At 38.5% G+C, this 21,978-nt stretch overlaps 1 protein-coding gene across 1 annotated transcript; it reads right to left on the bottom strand.

Moving 5' to 3' along the window:
• Positions 1 to 7,071: 7,071 nt before the first annotated feature.
• LOC149545037 (uncharacterized) lies at positions 7,072 to 14,928 on the bottom strand. Its single transcript, XM_089795535.1, has 3 exons — positions 14,562 to 14,928; positions 8,745 to 9,017; positions 7,072 to 8,657 (listed from the first exon to the last, which is right to left on the bottom strand). Exon 3 carries the CDS (start codon positions 7,970 to 7,972, stop codon positions 7,559 to 7,561), a length of 414 nt encoding a protein of 137 aa, XP_089651661.1. The 5' UTR covers positions 7,973 to 8,657; positions 8,745 to 9,017; positions 14,562 to 14,928; the 3' UTR covers positions 7,072 to 7,558.
• Positions 14,929 to 21,978: the final 7,050 nt, after the last annotated feature.

Consider the following 21,978-nt stretch of genomic DNA (forward strand, 5'->3'; position numbering starts at 1 on the left):
GCAAAGTTGTTATAGATGGCCTTGTTAAAAATGTTGATCATAAGGCTTTCCAAAAACCATTACCTGAATACGAAAAGGGTGAGACCTCAAGGGTAGCTGCCAAAAAGAATCATGATGCCAAAATCAGTTATGCTTATGTTAACACTGATAATGTTATAGGCATGCTTGAGCCCGTTGAATACATATGTATGGCAAGCTCCAACAATGACAACTGGCCAAATTATGACGCTGAAGATGAACGACCAAGAGTGGTCTTAAGGACACGATCCACTCCTCAAGAGCATACTGATACTAGACCCAAGGTGGTACTCCGAGTGGCTGAGTCTTCATCTTCTCAGGATGAACCACTTAACGCTGTCACTAGGGGGCAATCTAAGGTTGTCCTAAAAGTTGCTAATAATCCTAAAAATGCTTCATCATCTAAGCAACCAATTACTTCCAAGATCTCCAACTATGATCTTGTTAGCCAACTGCAACGCACACAAGCACAAATCTCCATTTTCGAATTGCTAGAGTTATCTCCTTTGCAGAGGGATATCCTTGAGAAAGCTTTACGTTTGGCCAACGTTCCCACGAATATTGATGCGGAACAATTCCAAGCTATGGTGAACCACATCTCCTCGCCTCACTATCTCACCTTTTCTGAAGAAGATGACCGAACTCTCAGTCATCCCCATAACCTTGCTCTTCATGTTGAAGTTCAAATCTTTCGTACCCGCGTCCGCCAAGTCCTGATAGACATTGGTGCAGGGTTAAATATCATTTCATTCAATGTAATCCAATAGTTGGGCATGTCTGAATTTGCCATCGATCCTAAGCGCAAGATCACTATAAAGGCCTATGATGAGGTCGAAAGGCCTTCTAAAGGTCTAATTGTACTTCCAATCAAAGTTGGTCCAATTGAGAAGAATGTCGTTTTCCAAGTCTTAGACATACCACTTGCATACAACTTCTTGTTGGGACGGCCATGGATTCACGATATGCAAGCAGTACCCTCTACGTACCATCAGTGCATTAAGTTCCCTTTTAATGGTACTGAAGTAGTTGTCCCCGGCGACAACTCCATGTCTATCAACACATTATTTGCTGTTGAAACGCTAGTCCCGCACAATCGCTCTTCTCATGAGCTAGCACCATCTTTCACAAAATGTGAACAAAAACTGAAAATGATGAGCCTTGGTATGGGCGAATACACTTTGGACTCTATTGCTGCCTTACCAATTTCCCCTCGGTCCTATGGGAAACCAACTATTGCAAAGAAGTCTTCTGCTTCTGCTATGACACTTTTTGGCGCTTTTGTGCAATCTTCCATACCACTAGAAGCAGAAAAGGAAGAACAAGCCATTAGGGACTGGATCTACAGAGAAGAGGAAGACGAGGAGGTTACAGTGACTACTCCTATTTCTCCAAAAAAAAATGGAAAAGGCTATAAATTTCTGACAAAAATGGGCTACCAGGGCCACAGGTCCTTAAATGGTTGTAAGAATGCTCTAGTTGAACCTTTAAGTCACACTCAAGGTCGTGATACTCAAGACACTGCTGGTCTAGGCTTGGGGCTAAACAATGATATACCAACCTGTGATCGAAGATTGCTCATGTCTAGTGAATCGGAGGATGATGACCCTCCAGTAATCGCTACCACTTCACAAGATGAAGACTTTGTTCCTCTCACTTCCCTCCTTTGGGGAGAAGAAATAATGACTGCTAATAATGAAGAAGCTTCTACCTCCCAACAACAGGACAGGACGTAAATAGAGGATGAATTAGGCAGAATATTGCTCATCTCATAGCTAGGGATCAAAGTACAGATTCTCATGAGTATGAGTGGGAAAGCCTCTCTAATGCATCTTGTGAACTAGGGGTGGATGTCATTCATGCCTATACAACCCAACCCGATGTAGTCGAACGGTCTAGTATAGGGTCGGATGAGTTTGACTCACAACATGTCTCAATGGATCACGCTAGTTCCTCTAGGACTATTCCTGAGCTGAACTCCTTTGCGACATTTTCTATAGGCTCAACTTCACAGGTCACCAGAGATGACTCCTTCCATGTCAATCACATTGAAACTTCCCCCTCACTCTCGCTAATTCACCCAGATCTCATAGATTGGTCTATCCAAAATCAAAGACTTGAAATACGGTCTTTCCAAAACGACTATGAGATCGCTTGTTATCTGAACGCAATTGAACCTATCATTTCTTCCACCAGCGAACGCACAGTTAACATGACAGAATCAGATATCAAGTACCTCAGTCAAAAAATTAAAAGGAAAAATAAGCGATCAGATGGCGAAAACCACATTGTGGCGGTGTCTGATCCTCAAAAAGGTAAAAATAAAGGCGTATCTAATGGTGAAAACCTCTCTAAGGCACCTACGGAGGAGGTACTTGGTAGTCTGCCAAGCTATTTCCAAGATAGATCTTCGGTTCTCATTGAACCTACACAGCCTATCAACTTGGGTACAAAAGAATGTCCTCAGATTATCCATGTAGCTCAATCTTTGTTAGACGAAGAAAAGACACAGTTTACTCAATTCTTTCAAGACAAGAAGGTCAACTTCGCATGGACATACTCTGATATGCTAGGGCTTGATACAGATCTCATCCTGCATCACTTATCAATCTCACCAGATGTCAAGCCTGTCAAACAGAAGTTTAGAAAAATGCATCCACATGTGGCCCTACTGGTCAAGACAGAGTTAGAAAAACTATTGAATGCAAACTTCATTAGGGCCATTGATTATGCAGAGTGGATTTCCAACATTGTACCTGTCTCCAAGCATGACAAATCCATACGAGTTTGTACTGATTTTAGAGATCTCAATAAAGCGTGCCCCAAGGATGACTTTCCACTACCAAACATCAATATGATAGTGGACATGACTGCGGGTTATGAGATGTACTCGCTCATGGATGGATTTTCTGGGTATAACCAAATAAAGATAGCTCCAGCAGACCAAGAAAAGACAGCTTTTACATGTGCATGGGGTACCTTTTGCTAGAATGTCATGCCTTTTGGGCTTAAAAATGCTGGTGCTACATATCAAAGAGCAATGACAACCATCTTTCATAATATGATGCATAAAAACATGGAAGACTATGTTGATGACACATTGGCAAAATCAAGGAAACGAGACACACATCTCAACGACCTTAGTTTGATATTGGACCGTATGGAACAATTCCAACTTAGGCTGAATCCAAAAAAATGTGCCTTTGATGTCACTTCTGGAAAATTGCTAGGTTATATCATTTCAGCAAAAGGCATTGAGGTTGACCCTGAAAAGGTCCAAGCTATCATGGATATGCCTCCACCAAAGACTATCAGTCAGCTTAGAGGTCTGCAAGGACGTCTACAATCCATAAGAAGATTTATCTCTCAATTAGCTGACAAGGCTCAACCTTTCAATAAAAATCTGCATAAAAGATCTACCCATATTTGGAACAGTGACTGTCAACAAAGTTTAGATCAAATCAAAGGCTACTTGGCAAAACCTCCAGTTTTGATGCCACCCGTTCTGGGAAAACCTTTGATCTTGTACATTTCAGCTACGGATTCTTCTCTAGGAGCACTCTTAGCCCAAAGTGATGAGATGGGTAAAGAAAGAGCCATATACTATATCAGTCGAACTTTGGTGGCTTATGAACTAAACTATACAAGTATAAAGAAGGCATGCCTTGCTGTAGTTTTTGCCTCCCAAAAACTCTGGCATTATATGTTGACCCATACAGTTCACTTGATTGCTAAGATAGACCCTTTGAAATATTTGTTTAAGTAAAGTTGCACTTACTGGTCGCCTTGCTAAATGGATGATGATTCTTTCCGAATTTGACATTCAGTATGTGGAACGTAAGGCAATCAAAGGACAGGCCAAAGCTAACCAGTTGGCTGACTTCCCACTTGAAGATGTAGCACCTATGCAAATTGAGTTTCCAGATGCCTCGATCATGTACATTTCTGACAGAACATGGAAGATGTTTTTTGATGGATCCTATACACAAAATGGAGCTGGAGCAGGGATTTTGTTTGTTTCCCCTTATGGTTATACAATTCCAAAGTCCTACAAACTATTGTTCCCATGTACAAACAATATTGCAGAGTATGAAGCATTAACAAATGGGATCAAAATGGCCCTTGAATCGCGAATAACTGAGCTACACATCTATGGGATTCTCAACTGGTTGTGAACCAAGTGAATAATGAATATCAAACAAAGGATGACAAGTTGATCCCTTATAAAAATTTGATAGACGCTATAAGGAATTATTTTACCTTTGTAACATTCCAACAGATTCCTAGAGCAAAAAACAAGGCTGTTGATGCTATGGCCATCTTAGCATCTATCCTCCAATTGCAAGAACATGAATCGCGATTTGAATTCCTAGTGGAAGAATTGCGTCATCCAGCCTATGATTCCTCAGATAACCAAGTAATCTACACTATTGTGGGTCACGTGCAACCAAAAACGCCAACTCCTTCGTAATGCCTCACACTACACTTTGGTCTCTGGTGACTTGTATAGGAAGGGTCTAGACAAAATGTTGCTTAGGTGTTTAGAGCTAGAAGAGTCCGAGAAGGCACTTGCCGAAGTCCACGATGGCATTTGTGGGGCACATTCTAATGGCCTTGCACTTGCCCGAAAACTGCTTAGGACGGGTTATTACTGGCCCATCATGCAAGTTGATGCTGTGCGCTATGCAAAGTCCTGTCAGAAATGTCAGCTCCATGGCAACTTGATACATGCTCCTGGGCGAGAGCTAATCCCTTCTGTGACGTATTGGCCATTTCAACAATGGGCCTTTGACTTGGTAGGAAAGATTCATCCAAGCTCATCTAGCGGTCATAAATTCATCATCACAGCAACGGAGTATTTCACTAAATGGGTTGAAGCTGTACCATTATCTGCTGCTACAGGCAAACATGTTGCCCTGTTTATACTGAATCACATCATTTGCCGATATGGTATCCCATCCTCTATTGTTATGGATAATGGAGGGCAGTTCAAGAATAAGGACTTAAAACAGCTGTGCAAAAAGTTTCGAATTAAGCAACACTGGTCCTCTATTTACTATCCCCAAGGGAATGGCCAAGCTGAGGCCTCTAATAAAACACTGCTGAAAATCCTACACCGCACAATTCACAAGTCTGGGAAAGATTGGCACTTGCAAATGAATCCGGCACTTTGGGCCTATAAGACCACCATTCGTACTCCTACAGGGACTACACCCTTTTCTCTAGTCTATGGCTCTGAGGTTGTTCTCCCGTTAGAAGTTGAGATACCTTCCTTGCACGTCTCCTTACATGGGTTAATAACCGATGAAGATCATAGAGCTATGCGAGTACAAGAACTGGAAACTCTGGATGAACGTCGCAAGGCTACTTTTGATCACATGAGAGCTTATCAAAAGCGCATGTCTACACAATATAACAGGAAGGTTCACCCTCGTGAGTTCCAAGTTGGTGAACTCGTGCTTAGAGAGAATCCAAAAAATCAGCAACATCGAGAACAGAAAGGGAAATTTGAACCTAACTGGTTGGTTCCTTACATTATCACAGCAGCATTCGGGTCTGGTGCTTATCAGTTGTCTACTTCAGAGGGTGAAGAACTTGCAAAGCCTATCAACATCCTACACTTGAAGAAGTTCTATACTTAGAGGCTTGCTGCTCAGCTATCTTGTATATACATCTATGACCCTGAAAAAATCCTAAAAATCAGAAAATGCCCTAAAAAAAATGAGCATCTTAGTGAAAACCTAGCAATAGGCACTTTGATGTATCACCAAAAAAATAAAAATACAAAAATACAAAAAAATTGAAAAAAAGGTCCTAAAAAAATCTGTCAAGTGGTGAAAACCTAGAAACAGGCGCTACTTGAAACCCTCGCACCTATGTCTATCAATCTCAATCATCCACTTCGCTACACATTTCCTGGCTTGGAATTGTTTCTTGTCCTTGTCTCGGGGGCATAGCTACTTAACCTACTGAGGTATTCTTGTGCATTAGGGTTTCTTTGACAACTCACAAAACAGTGTTTCTCAACACTTCTCCCACTTTGACATCAAGTGTTTTTCAACACTTTTCAGATAGTTTACCTACAGTCTCTGATATCGCGATATTTCTCACTATCAGAATTAAGTCTTGAAGAAATGGCCAAGTGACTTACACACATGCACTTTAACACTTAAATGACTGAGTTGTGCTGACCTTTATCTACTTTGTGTGTTGTCTATGACGATTTCTTTGCCATGTGTTCCCTCCCTAATAGTCTTTCGAGGATGTCATTGACTAGAAGACTGGGGGCATGGGACATATTTTCTTGATTTCTGCTTGTGGGTATACTTTGTTTGTCTATAGTGTTGTAAGCATTTATGCTTGTCGTATTCAACATTTTGACTTACAAATGTATCATCCTTGACTGTTTTGCAAGACCGCACTCAGGGTTTATCCTGGCGCTTATGCCTTGATATAGGTGTAATCTTGCTAAATTAAACTTAGGGAATCTAATCGCGTAGTTATCTTGACTTACATGTCTATGATGCTTAGATTGGATTTCCACATACCTATCTAATATCGATCATATTCATATCCTCATAGTTATACTAGTGATGGTTGTATGATCTCATGATGTCCCTAATCAACACTCAATGATGAAATTAAGAGTCTAAATGTTATGAGTTTCTTGCTGTTAAACCACTTTGCATAGTAGCTTGCATTTTAGGTTCCTGTCTTTTTTTTCTAGTTGCACATTCCTACATGTAGGAAGAGCTCTCTCTCTTCATCTTTTTCATGGACATATCAACTAGCTGCTTTTGCATGTCTTTTCACCTTCTTAATCTTTCGCTACATTTCTTTGCTATCCTGTCATCACAAGGGGTTAATCCAAAATCATCACATACGATCTATCCAAGTGTCAAATATTTTCACAAAAAAACATTTAAGTCTTTACCATTCATATGAGAGATCAAAATCAATACACATAAGCATATACACATACATGAGCTGAAAACAAAAAACTGAAATAACACATGAAAGCTAAAACATACATTTTGAGACAAGTACACAAGAATATCGCTAAACCTAGTATCTCATATATATATCAAATGTGTCATGGTACATATACAAATGTGAGATCCAAAATCTGGATATATGTCTCAAAAATACATGAGGTACAATCAAGGCATAGCTATCACTCGATGTCATGTCTGACTGCCACCCTCTGCGGCTGGTGCTGACCTTGGTGGAGCCTATCTCATTTACGGTGCCTGCACTGCACCCTCTGATCTACCCGCTCGCTCTGAATAATCAGGAAGACCCTGTCTTGGTGGTACCACACTCCTATAGGCGGCATAATAATATGCAACTCATGCACCATGATGTGTTGCCTCTCACCTCGCAGTATCCCGCTCTCAGCGCAGCTCATCTGCTCCTGCCTGCTCATCCATCAGCTGCTGATCCCGTACTGCAATGGTCACCCGAGCTGCCTACAGCTCTGCCTCCAAGGCACGAATCCTCACACCCTGCTCCTCTCCTCCTGTTGGCTGCTCTGCAAGTGCCTCTACTCTACCCTCACCGCTCGCCGTCTCCTTAGGGGCACCTCCTCCTCCCCACCATTATCACCATCAGACTCTAATGACTCCTCCGCCTCCTGCATCGCCTGCGCTCGCATCCTCCTCCGCCCTGCTCGAGAACTCTCCCCCTCCATCTGCCTGTCGCCTCTCCCCCTCCCTCTCCCTCTGCCTCCTCCGCCGCCGCCGCCGCCTCCACCTCCCACTCCTGCAGGCACCGCATCTGGATGTATGAACCGAGGGAACGGGTGTCTCTGCATCTCATAAAGATACCCTGGATCAGCCCCTGCATCTGCCACATCTGAGCGATAATCCCAGGGAGTCGCCATTAGCATTGTTGTATCTCGAACTGCTGTCTGATAGTCCAGCATCAGTAACCATCCCAATCCCTCATCTATGCGCATCCGGGCATAGGTCGTGGTCTCCACTGATACCACCTACCGCTCTGCAAACTGCAGCCATACACGACTGATCACAAACCGCTCCACAATGTCTATGCTCCGACCCACCAGCGAGTCTGCTATACCGCATGAAGTCTAACTCCCATGAATCTGACCACCTCTGACACTCCCGGTACGATCACCATGTGAATGCCGTCAGCTCATCAAACATGCATCGATAGTAGGTCACATCTCCACTATGCCTCTGTGGGATGAAACCTCTATAGCAAAAAATATAAGGCTGGTTGCGCTCTTGTGGCTGCACCCGTGGTTGGATCACAGTGATGTGCTCCCAAGCCTAGATCTGCGCTAACACTGCTCCACATGCCCATGACCCACCCTCATGGTATACTATCTCATGGAGCTCGTGGTACATCTCTGCCAGTATGGTAGGCCCCCATGCCATCCTACGTGGTCGGGAGATCAAATCATACACCAGTCGACTCCATCCTAGCGGGAAGCCCTTCTGGCCTCGGTCTGTCACCAGGGCCTGGGCTACCAAAGAGCATAACAAGCTGGGCAAAGGATAATCATATCCGTACTCAGTCATCAATCTCTCCCAACTCAGGTGACGGTCCAGAATGGTCACATCCTGGAATAGCTCCTGCACTCGCACTCGCCCCTCTGTCGGGGTCATATCATAGTACACCTGTGCCATCATCAAACTTGACATCAGTACACTTGGCATCCAACATCGAAATTGCTAAATCAACAAACTACTAATCAAACAACTTACCGGCTTGCCATGACATGGCACTCGCAAAATGCGATATACGTCCTCCAAGGTAATGGACGCCTCGCCGGTCGGTAAGTGAAAGGTGTTATGCTCACTATGCCACCTCTCTGCCAGCGCAGACAGCAAACCGTGGTTTGCTCGAATATGGGGCATCCGTACAACCCAACGCAAGCCCATAGCCACTAGTGCAGTCTGCTCCTCATCGCTCAAATGCTCCACAACGCGCAAACCAACCACCCTGGGAGCTCTAATCTGTAATGCCGAGAATACCTCCTGTCCAAGTAAAACAAGCAATCATCAGTAATAGTCACATGACGAAAAAGCATTAAGGAAAACAACAAAAACTATCCGTGCGACACTTTTTACATAAAGAGTGCGACACATTTTGCTGAAACAGTGTCGCACGATACTTTTCCTAAAGAAGTGCGACATTTTTATGTCGTGCGACATTTCGCACCGCATCGTGCGACATTTGGGTATGCCTGAGGCGATACATTTTTCTAAGAGGTGCGATACTTTTTTTGAAAAAAAGTGTCACGCGACATTTTTTCCATGTCCGTGCGATACTTTAAAAGTATCGCACGACTTTTTTTCAAAAACTCTTAAAACGTGTGAAAAAGCGACAAAAAGGTATTTACTTACCGGCGCCCCATATCGCTCTGGCCGGTTGTGCAACCGGCTGCGCTCGAAACGGTGTCGATGAAGAGGAATGTTCACCTGAGCCATGATGCTATGTGGACCACACAAAATCTCTCCAATCACAAAAAGACAAATGAATAGTGAAAATGACACTTGGACCCCTTTTATACCCTCCAACCTCATTTTGACCTAATTTTCAAACTCCTCGGAATTGCGCGAAAATTACACCCTTAGCTAATTTCGACGTCTTGGATCCATTTTCGGGATCGAAATCGAAATCCGAGTTCATTTTGATGGTCAAAATCGTATTTTAAAATTTTACCTTCTTCTGAGTAGTTAGCTGACCGTTTGAGGTCTAATCTTTGAATTATCGCTGGGGCATCTTCATTTCTTCATGTCTTCATCATTTCTATGCTTCATATTTACTTCTAGTCACCTTTTCACATCTAAATCATCTTTCTACTAGATTTGACCTAATTTTTATGCTATATCCTTCAAGGTCAACTCTAGTCAAACTGGGGCATTTTATCAGTTTCTTATAGTCATTCTTGGGTTCTAACATTTATCTGTCATATCAGACATTGCTATATCTCGATTTTCTCATGTCTAGCTAGTTTCTGCTTCCTCTTACCTCATTTCGATTTCGATCCCGAGGGGGCAGAAATACTCTATTGCTGATTGTTACAGCTATCTATTTCTTAGGAGCATTTGTTTGACCTTATCACTTGCTCTTGATCTATTCGCTTTGCTAGGTTTTAGAATTCTTTTCGGATCCTAACATCATCTTCCTAGTGTTCAGTACTACCGCTATCAGGCTGTGCATTCAAGACTTACTATCTATTTCTGCATTTCATTCTTTGAAATCAGATATCTATAACTATCACCGCCTACTTGGCTTTCTATTTTCTTTGACATAATGTGTTCCCAGATCGATCACGCATTAGTCAAAGAGGGGCAAATGTAATCACCTAAAAATGGTGATCTAGACTATTAGCCCCCTTTTCAACATTTTGGCTAAATTAATTTAATCACTTACCTAAGCCAAATTGCTAATAATCAATTTATTTGATTATAACCTATAGTTTGACTATGTTATCCTAAGTTCATTATTCAATTAAAAGAACATGTCCCCTTTTAATTAAATAAAACACCCCATTCTTCTAACCCACTTAAAGTGCACACATAAAGTCCTTTTTCTATTTTACAATTAAAAGAAAAGGCTTGTGAGACTTTTGTCTTATATAACAAGTCAACTTATATTCTATTGGTTGACTTGTGTGTGCACATGGATCACACCTATTTTCGAATTCCACCGTTGATCATCCACCATCTTCATCTTGATCTCTACCGTCCGTACGACTTTAAAAGGGAGAGAGCTTTCCTTTCAAAGGATCCCTCCATCTTTTGAATATTGTTATGCTGCAAGTTTTCTAACAGGTCTCTTGGGAGCTTTGTGGAAAACTTCTCACTCCTTGTCTACATTCTCTTATTCCATCATATTAGCATAAGATCATATGGCATTCTTAGCATAGTTGCATGTTAGTTTAGCTTTCATTCTTGTAATAATCTCACATAGTTCAAATAACAGTATTGTAACACTCTCATTCATATTCTATAGCTGCATTTTGCATTTCCATTCTAGTTTAGTCTTCCATCTTGTATTGCATATTTGAAGGATTCCTTGAAGATATTTGCATTCTTGCTCTTGTCTCAAAGAACCTCCCGTTGCATGGTTTACTAGCAAGAAGCACATTTCTAAGGCTTGGCTGAGAGCCTTCATGCTTGAATACTAGCTTCTTGCACTCCGTGGATAGGGAGCTCTAAGCCGGCATCCGAACATTCCAACTCATGGAATCGTTTGGATAGAATGGTTTAGAGTGTGACACAATTCGAGTGTACACTGCCTCACTTACTATGGAAGAGGAATCAAGGACCAATGCTCACTCTCAGTTTCAAGCCCCAACAAAACCTTCAAAATCATTTGAATGAGTGAATAATCAGCCTTGTGAAAATTTAACAGAAATACAATCCCATTCAAATTCATCTGTTGACATTTCTTGCCAAGATTCGCAGATAACATTCACTTCCCTTGAAGCATCTGTGGTCATTTCTTGCCAAGATTCGCAGATAACATTCACTTCCCTTGAAGCATCCGTGGTGGGAGACCCTGGAAATGGGGCATCATTTGTTGGTCATGATAGGGTAGATGTTCCCACTGGAACTCCAGCAAGGATATCAGGCATTTCATTCCAAGATCTATCTAATGAAAGAAACAGTTGCCCCACAAAAAATATTCCCAGCAAGGCTAGTCAAACCTCAGTGTGCCATGTTTAAGGCTGCCCAAATTATAAAAGGCTATGGAAGAAATTATAAAGAAGAATCGATAGACATTTGTAAATGGGGCTACGGCTAGTCAGACCTCAGCATAGCTATGGAAGAAACAGTTGCCCCACAAAAAATTGTAGGACCGAATTGTGTCGGCATAAATGATGTAGCAAACAAGAGAGAGAAGTGTATATCTATCCAAAAGCAAGTCTTGAAAGAGAATGCAGCAGCCCAAAATAATATATCAAGCCTTTCAAACACTTGACGAATGCTTCAGCAGTTCTTAGCCCTTCAAATAGACAGTTCATCTCGTTTGGTAGAGATCATTCAGCAGCATGCATATCACACAGAAAGGGTTTTGGTGGATGCCCTGATGCCCCTATTCTATGGTTTCAACGGTGCCCCTATTCTATGGTTTCAACGGATTACATGATTGGTTGTACATAGCATGGATGGAATGAAATAATGTCAGTTCTGAAGAAGACTACAATCCACCACAGAAAGCAACTAAAACATCTAATTTATAGATATCAGAAAAAGAAATGAAGGTGAACTTCTACAGAGAGTTTTCCTCTTTCACTGTTCTGTCAGAATCACATCTGAGTAGCTTTTAATTTAGCAAATCCTGCTAAGTTCCATGCAATTAGGCTTCAAAATTTAGCTTGATCATGGCGTAGATTTCCACTAAAGAGGCATAATGCTTTTTTTCACCCCTTCAACTGGTAGACACGGCTTCTGCAAAAAAATGCTTAAACCCTCTTAAATCTAAAGACGAGGGAAACAAAAGAGGTGGAGAGGACAGCACTACATGTTAAACAATCGTGGTTGAATGGAAATCAATATTAAACAACAAACATAAAACTATTCTGAGACAAGGATTCTCAAAATGGAAAGCTGCAGGTTGAAAGACGACAGAAAGCCCTAGTTATAGGAAAAAGGAACCCACCAATGAAGATTGCAACCAAACTTGCGTCCTCACCTCTGCAACTTGAAGAAAATGATGAATGTTAAGGAGAAATGGAGAAGTAGAAGGTACCATCGTGAGCTACAAAGCACAGAAAACACAAACACATACCTGTGTCAAGCAAACAGAGAAGAAGGGTGAATGGTAATGGCAGCAACGGCAATATATTTTCAAGCGCGAAACCAAATAGGGTTGTGGTGGATACCATAAATTATTGGTTTCAATAAATTTCGAATGCTCATTTTCTTCCAAATTGGAATTAAAATGGATTTATCACCAATTCCAAGTATTTGGATGGAAGACGAAATCCTTGAAATGGAGTATAAACGAGGATACGAAATCCCAATTTTACCAAATTCTAATTCATTTTTTGCACACCCAAACAGTGGATTGGAAAAATTTTAGAATTCCAAATTCTAATTCCTGCTCAAATCCACGATCCAAACAGGCCCTTAGATATCAGAGCAAAGGAAAGAACAAAAACTTGGACAAAATTCCAGAAAAAAGTCAAACCCTGAAATGAGCAGCATCCGGAGACACGTTGGCTGTTGGAAGAGATATTCAGTAATTGAAGTGGTATTGGCTGTTGGAAGTGATATTAAGTAAAATAGCTAAATATAAAAGGTGTATTTTTATATTGTTATACTGTTTACTTATATGAAAATTGCAAAATCTATGATCTACATACGCCATGAATGTTGTTCTAACATATCTACCAGAATGTTGTATTGTATCCTTTTGCTCTTAAACAAATACATTGGAATCAATGCATGTTTGCATCATCCAATATTATGAACATAATTAGAATATTCCTATGACCACCTTGACGTTATTAACAAACTCGACTCATAACTATTCCTTATTGAGTTTTTTGCAACAGTTCAATGTTATGAATATAGCAAACTATAGATTAGCGAAACATCTATTTTTTCAAAACCTTTATAATGAATTTGATAGTGTAGCGATATCTATTTAGTCAAAGGCTATCTTATATCTCATATAGTTTCAAGATTTATCATTTGGTCCAACCAAAGGACTTCAGCCAGTAATTCGTGTGGGGATCCTATTCTTCCACTTGAATACAAGGATGAAGAGTTGTACCACGATAATACAGAAAATGTAAAATTGATGGATTACATTAAGTAAAATTAACTGTGTTGTTTGGAGACACGTCCCCAAGATTTTTGGGGCCCTTAAATAGCTGGCGAGGCTCCATAGCTGCAGAGATTCATCCTTCTAAACTACACGATCAACGGAAAGCTCTCGAGAATCACAATACACAAGCAATTCAGTAAACAAGTTTCAGAATTTCACAAGTTAATGTTCACAAAATGATGCAATAGTTATCAGCTATTACAACTGGACACACAATGTGACAAATAATTCTGGAAAGAAAAGAGTCTCGGGCAAAAATAGCATTTCAGAAGTTGTTTGCAGCAAAATGCTTTCCATCTAAATTGCATAAAAATCAAATAGAAATTTTGATAAAATGTTTTACAATGGAACAACATATTCAAATAAACATAATAAATTACATGGTTTCTGTACTATCAGGCATTTAATTTTGAACTTTTTTTTCCGCAAGCAGGACCGTGAGCATAGTCCAGCATTCCTAACCAATTGCTAAAACTTGATTAAAATTTTAAAAATTATAATACTAATAAAACTAAATAGCAATCCTCACTAGATGCCTTTACGCTATTACCAGAACAAGCAACCTGGGTAAATTTAAGATTAATAATTTAAAAATTATAATGCCAGAAAAATACGATAGAACCTATCTAACAATCCTAGGTACCCTAATACTTTTGACAAAACGAGAAAACCTTTGATCCGAAAATAGTTATACCTATAGACCAAGGAAGATTGAGAAGGATTCAAAATTTTACCTATTTTTAGATTCTCTTTTCTTTCTGATAATAGACATTGTAATATACGGGAAGATGAAAATATATATATATTCAAGTTGCTTCTGCCTCTTCCCCTTCTGTCCGCCCTCCATCTTTTTTTCTGTCTTCATCTAACTTTCAAACCCATTTAGAATTGTTGTTTCTAACCAAAACCCACAAAGCCAAGTGTAGTCTCGGCCCCGTTACGTGAGTTGAGTTCTGGACATTGGAATGATTTTCCAGACATCAATGGATTCAGGGCCCTAGACGAATAAATGGCCCGTGTAACCCTAACCCTAAGTGGGACGTCGCAATGCGCATACGGGACTGAGTTAATCATTAGTTTATGCACAAAACAGTATTTTTTAGGTACTTTTTTAATCTAATGGACAACGATCCATTATGTATTTTTATTTAATCAAACTTAATTATTTATATATTAATAATTTAAATTCAAATATAAATTATTTATATTAGTGTGACAATTTTTTGAAAAAAATGTATTGTTTTTGAATTAAAAGTAGTCAAAATTAGGGGCGGGCCCATTAACAAATAAACTGGTCGACTACCAACAGATTACCATACAACAAAATTACCTCCTACTGCTTACTAAATCAAAAACAAAGTTCAAAACCATAATTAATAAAGTATCAGCAGGCGTAACCAACATATTGCTTGTTTTAAAACTATAGTAATCTAAAAACAAAGGCTTAACAACCTTGCAACTATTCAAGTCCAACAACCAGTAGATTGCCAACATAAAAATAAAAAAGGAGGGGACCCTTAAGACTTCTTGGCCCCCTTCCTCCCCAGGAGGATGTTGGCCCAATCTTCTGCCAGGAAGTTGAACAGCATCTTTGAGTCTTCTTTAGGCAGGTCTCCCTTCGTATCTTTGAGTAGGTTTAGAGTGGTGGCAGCCGCATGCATCACTTTAACTACGAACTTTGTCAATAGGCACATTCTCTCTTCTAGCACATGGATTCTCTCCCACACCTCACTACCAGCCTTCTACATCTCACCAGGGAAACCTTCAGTTTGTGTCTTAGGAGCTTCCTGCACAATCGGGGGGTTAGCAACAACATTGGAAAAGGCCTTAGTAGGGGAGGAGATGGTAATGGGGGAAGGCACCCTATCCATCATATTAGGGAATTGGTCCCTTGTTAAATCCACACACCCCAGACCAATGGTGTCTGAAACATGCAACACATCCTTATTCTCCTTTGTCCCCTCACCCAAGACCGACCAGGAAGAGTCTAAAATCTCCTCTTCCTCCTCCTCCATTCTTCCCTCCCCAAAATTTATTGCCTTTTCTTTCATTCTCCATTTGGGGTGGCTTGAATCCTCTGAATCTGTCTCCTCCTCCTGAGATGCCCCCGCTTTCAATTTCCTCTTAGCATTAGATTTTGCTAGCCTCCCCGACCTCCTCCTACCCCCTCTCCCCTTCTCCTCCAACTTCTCAAGCTCCTTCTCTTTCCCTTTATCCTGCTTCCCTCTTTTCCCCATGGGGGTGGATTTCATAGGGGATCCACTAGGTGAAGGTTGGGGGGTAGGAGCTCTAGGACCCGTGATCCTAAGGGGAACCATTTGGGGTCGGGGGTTTGAGTGGGCAAGTATGTCGATTTCCACAATCCTAGGGGGGACCAAGGTGAGGGGACTAAATTAAAATATAAATTATTTATTTAATTGAACAAGGCTTGGATAAAAAAATTTGAAAAGAAAGATTTAAATATAATTTTATTTTTTACATTTTCAACGTCAATTCAATTTGGAACACAATGGAATGGTAATTAAGAATTTTTGTGCCTATTTTGTAGGTAATGCAAATAATGTTTTTATTTAATAAAATTTATAGGTAATGCAAACAATGTTTTTAATTAATAAAAGCATATAATTAGAAGATATAAATATGATTTTAATTTTTCATAGTTTTGTTGTCTTGGTATTTTATCATGTCCAAATTTCAAATGTTAAGTTAAATGGGAAAAAGAAATTAAAACCACCAATTCTTAGAACCAACTTTTACTCTCTCTCCATGAACCACAACCTTTTGAAAGGTTAAGTGTGGTTAGAGAGTTAAAGTTGTGAAGTTGGAGTTCTCTCCCCGAACCTTTCTTATTCTCTCTCCCTCAACCTTAACTCTTCAAAAGTTTTAGTTGAGATTTAGATTTGGTTTCGACTCTAAATTTATGCCCTAATCTTGACCAAAACTAAAATCCTAATGTCATAAGTTTGTTGGGTACCATTCTTGATTGCTCAAAATCTTCCTCACGGCTGCTCGAGCACATTGACAACTTGTGGATGCATTATTTCTCATATGATTACTTTGGCATTCAAGATACTCTTATGGAAAGTTTCTATTAATTTATAATGGAGCCACAAAGTCGTTGAAGTTATTGATGCCAATGTGAAGACTATGAAAAATTGGAAAGGTATGTCGTTTCAGGGAGTGCATAAAAGCATGTAGTAAAAGTATTACCTCTTGATGAGTGCATTCCTTATCAAGTTGCATGAATGAGCTCTCTAATCTTCCTAGCAAAAAATGAGTCACACATTTATGTCATTTGTGGCAAATCTCATGGCGAATAAAATGATCATGAACTTAGTTTACCTTGTTGTAAGGTGTGGGCAGTATGAATATGTAGTTTGAAACCACAAGCTTTCTAAGGAATCTAATATGAAGAATGGAAAAGTTGGTCAGCAAGAGACGTTCAAAATAGGGAAGTAATGGTAGTTGCAAAAATATAATAGGCTAATAATACTTTCGAGAAAACACACGTGGCAATCTCATGGCAAGAAATTATTGTATGTTCCGTACAGGAGTGCAAGATGGAGCCACATAATAGTATCATCAAAACATGTTTGAACAATGTTGTTAATGTAGATTCGTGTAAAGTGCACCCAAGAGGCTTGAACGGGAGCAATAGGAGTAAAGGCTAGAAAGTTTCATACAATCGCTAGTGAACTTCCTATAGAAATAAAATAACATGAATCATGCATCATAGCCATGAAAGGAGAAGGTGGTATGGTTGATAGACATCTTTCTCAAAATCACCTATCTTCATATCAACGGATATGGTATTCTTTCAATCTCAGATGGTAAATGATAAGTGACAGAGAAGCCTCAAAGTTTTACTTTGTATCTTAAATGAAGATTCATGGTTCCAAATCATTAGCTTCGAGATGGATATGGTTATGGTATAAATCTCTATGGAAATTTGGTATTGAGTTTGATTTATTAGATTTGGTATTGAGTTTGATTCATTAGGCTTTAGTCAACCAGTCATCTGTGAAAAAAATCCCAACATCTATAAGAGGAAAATGGTTCCAATGATGGTGTCACATGTTCGTATTGGATAAAGGCACAATGTGGATATATATGTAAAATGTTTGGCAAATATTGCAACTTTGGAGTTCAGGTTTTAGTTGAATTTTTTATTTCTCTTTTCAAGTTAGGATTTAGGGTTAACTTTTGCAAAGTTAGAGTTAATTGTGAAATGCATCCCAAAACTTCCAAACTATAACTTTTTAGGTGGTTATGAGTCTCAAAAGTTTTAACCTAGAATTACTTATAAATTCATTAACCATACATGTATAAGGGACTTTTTGTACTTTAGAATTTGGGAACACTTATATTAGAATTTTGATGGTAAGACAATTTTTGGAAAGTGTGTATATATTTTGTCTTTGTAATTGAAAATTTCTCTTATGTTCTTGGTGCAAGAAAATAATGGAAAGCGCATATGAGTTCTTGTTCTAAAATCTAAAATTGTTGAAGTGTAAAACTGTTGATTCTCCTTGCAATGAATGTTTTCATGGTATTATACAAATGTTCATGAATCAACATGGTGATAATGATCATCTCCAAGCATAGTTCTTGATTATATTTATTATCAATTTATGTTAATCTAAGAAAGTCGCGAAGTCGTTTGGTGCATTTGTCCTCATAGTTTTCTCTTTAATCTTCAAGTTTGAATACATCTTTATTGAAAAATCAAAACTTATATCTTACAAGGGAGTTGTCCCTCTCAAACGCAAAGGAAGATTGTAATGTGATAGTGATAGTTCCAATCTCTCCAACCATTGGCATGGTTGTCACTGTTCACAAGGAAAACAAGGTCAGTTTCAAAGGTAACTTCACAGTGACCAAATCTGTTTACCAACAAGTTTCAAATTCAATTTAATTTGGAACAAAATTGAATGGTGACTAAGGTTTTATAGTTAGTGATGATTTTTTTTTATTTTTTATTTTTTCTCAAAAAAATTAGATAATACCTTATCATGCTACTTTGTTGGCCGATTCATTTTCTTCCAACATTGTTGTAGTGATGGTCAAGTCTGATGTGCTGAGCATAGTCAAGTGATTGTGTTGTAACAATGGTCTCTTTTCTATATCGTTAATGCTTTTAATTGCTTTGTAATTCTTAGATTCTTATTCCAATAAATAAATAGATAATACAAATAATGTTTTTGACGGTGATATTGCTATCACAATTCAACTGTGATACTATATCTCATATTTATCAATACTTTTAATAATGAAATCATATAATATTTAACTTATAAAAATGTGTAATTTCAAATTTTGATGGTTTCAAGATTCAATTCAATTTGTTTAATAATATGATATTTTCATATTTGATAAAGTAAGTTGTCAAATTTTTTTTAAAATATTAATTAACAAACTTTTAAAAATATGAGCCTTTTTCTAAAGAAATTTTCGAAAATAGAAAGATTATATTATGTTAAAGTCCATGTGAATTTTTTTTTATGAAAAAGCTATAAATTTTTAGGTGGAATACTTTATTATGTTATTATTTTAAAAGCTACGATATATATATATATATATATATATATATATATATATATATATATATATATATAGACACTGTTGGATACAATTGATTAATTATGTGTTGTCTTTGATGCTACACAAATGTCATAATCATTATCAATCAGTATATGCCAAGCTCACTCAGGCAGTGAAGACAGTTCTCAGTGTCTACTAAGCGTTCATGTGTTTGCCTAGTTTAGAAGGCAATCCACTTGGGCGTCAAAGGAAAAGTTGCAGAAAGAGAGTGTTAACCGAGCTCACTCGAGTAATGAAGGAAAGTTGGATGGAACCAGTGTTAACCGAGCTCACTCAATTGCCAAAGAATTTTTATAAGTTTGCAATGTTAATTGAGCTTTTGTTGATTAACAAAAGAAATCGCTTCAGAGTCAGTTTCTACTGAGCAGGGTCGGCTAGCAAAGGATTTTTCTATTTTGTTATCTATTGATTCTAGCTGATTTAGGTGATGAATATTGATTATTTTAAGTTGTATTTGAGCTGACTTGACAAAGTGAAAGGTATAAGTATAAAATCAAGTTGTGATTTCAATGTGTGGAAGAAAGTGTGAAGGTGAGTGCAAGAGAATATGTGAATTATGGTGTTGAGATTGAAGATCTATTAGTAAGCAAAAGAAGCGAATTTGAAGGATAGGCAGAATATCCTTGTGGTGCAACAAAGCCATATTCGATCAAGAAGGATCAAGTATAAGCCAAAACAAAGATCTGAAATTAGCAATCAAGTTGCATTCGAATCAGGTCAACTCATTGTTACTTTCTAACCATTGTAGCAGTGATCTAAATCTCTTAACAGAGTTGGCTTAACAACTATTTGCAAATCCTCTAACAAGGTGGCAATTCCATTGAATTGTTCTCAAGATCTCTAACTAGGCCACTCCTAACAAGGTGATTAAATCCTTTAACAGGGTCACACCTAATAGTGTGTTTTGTAACCTTTAACAGGGTTGGCTCCTAACAAGGCTCACTTCAAAAGAGTGAAAATCAGTAACTAGTTGCTATTGGTGGTTTTTTCCAAATTGGGTTTCCATGTTAAATCCTTGTGTCAGATGTGTTCATGTTATTTTCTTTATGTGTTTGCAACTAAGTTAAAGTAATGGTAATCTCAGATAACATCTAATGGTTCTTAAGTTAATCTTTTATCGAGTTAATCCAATTACTACCGAGTTACAACATTCTGTGTGTTTGCCAAGCTTCAATAGTATTCAGTTATTTGTCTGGATTTTGTACTGACATCAAAAGGGATTTGGAATATATTTTTGTAATAACTGATTCACCCTTCCCCTCTCAGTTACTCCTCTTATATTTTCAACAATTGGTATAAGAGCTTTTGGTGCTTGTAGAGAAGGTTTCAAGGACCTAAGCTAAAGATCAAGATCTCTTACAAAAGAAAGATTCCCAAGCTGAATAGAGACAACTTTGTAGCATGGTAAGGACTAATGAGATTGCATCTGGCTACCATTAGTGATTCAAGTTGCAAGTATCTTGATTCTGAATATAAGACTCCTACTAGAACATTATCAGTTGAAGATATTGCTAAAAAGAAGAATCATAATAACCTGATGATTGATATTACATTTGCTCTCAATTATGCTGAATTTGATGAGGTAAAAGATTGCAAAACTGCTTTTGCAATGTGGAACAAACTAAAAGATATCTATGGAGGAGATGACAATGTGAGAAGAGCCAAAGCAGAAAGCCTTAGAGGAAAATTTGATCAAATGAGAATGAGAGAAGATGAAAATATTGAAAAATATGTGGAAAGAATCAAGGCTGATGTTAGTGCAATCAAAGCATTTAGAGGAGACATCAAGGAGGAAACTATTGTAAGTAAAGTGCTCAAAACTCTTCTTCCTGTTTATACAATTAGAGTATCTGCTATTCAAGAAATGAGATGTGATCCAACTAATGAGATAGGGTTGGATACTCTAGTCAGAAGATTAATAGCTTTTGAGTTAGACAATTGTGATAACTATGTTCCTACTTCAAAGAATATTGAATTTTTATTTAAAGCTAAACTCTCACTCAAAGAAAAGGGTAAAAAGTCAAAATTCAGTCAATCAGGAAGTAAAGAAGATGGATCATCATAAGAAAGTTCAAACAATGATCTTGAAATTGTTGAAGCTCTACTTGCAAGAAAATATTCCGAAGGAAGAGGGAAGTACAAAGGTAAAGTTCATCTGATCTACTTTTCTTGTGAAGAAATTGGTCACATTGCTGCTAGGTGTCCAAACAAGGAAATGAAGGATGAAAAGAAAAGCAACAAGCATAAAGGAAAGAACTCCAAGAACTACAAGAACTTCAAGGACAAAGGTAAGAAATCTTGCTTCATAGCTAAAGATTATGATAATAGTGAAGATGAAATGGTTTATATTGATGTGAAAGATGAATTTGATGATGAAGGAGATAAGATGGTTCTTATCTCTCATGTTAGCATAAATGATATATAGATTATTGATAGTGGTTGCTCACATCATATGACTGTTGACAAAACAAAATTTGAGCATATGGAATATTATGATGGAGGTAGTGTAAGATTTGGAAACAATGAACCTTGTAATATAAAAGGAAAAGG

Source organism: Cupressus sempervirens, chromosome 8, assembly GCF_028749045.1.
Source record: "Cupressus sempervirens isolate cs-2001-9-10 chromosome 8, ASM2874904v1, whole genome shotgun sequence".
Classification (NCBI taxonomy): Eukaryota; Viridiplantae; Streptophyta; class Pinopsida; order Cupressales; family Cupressaceae; genus Cupressus; species Cupressus sempervirens.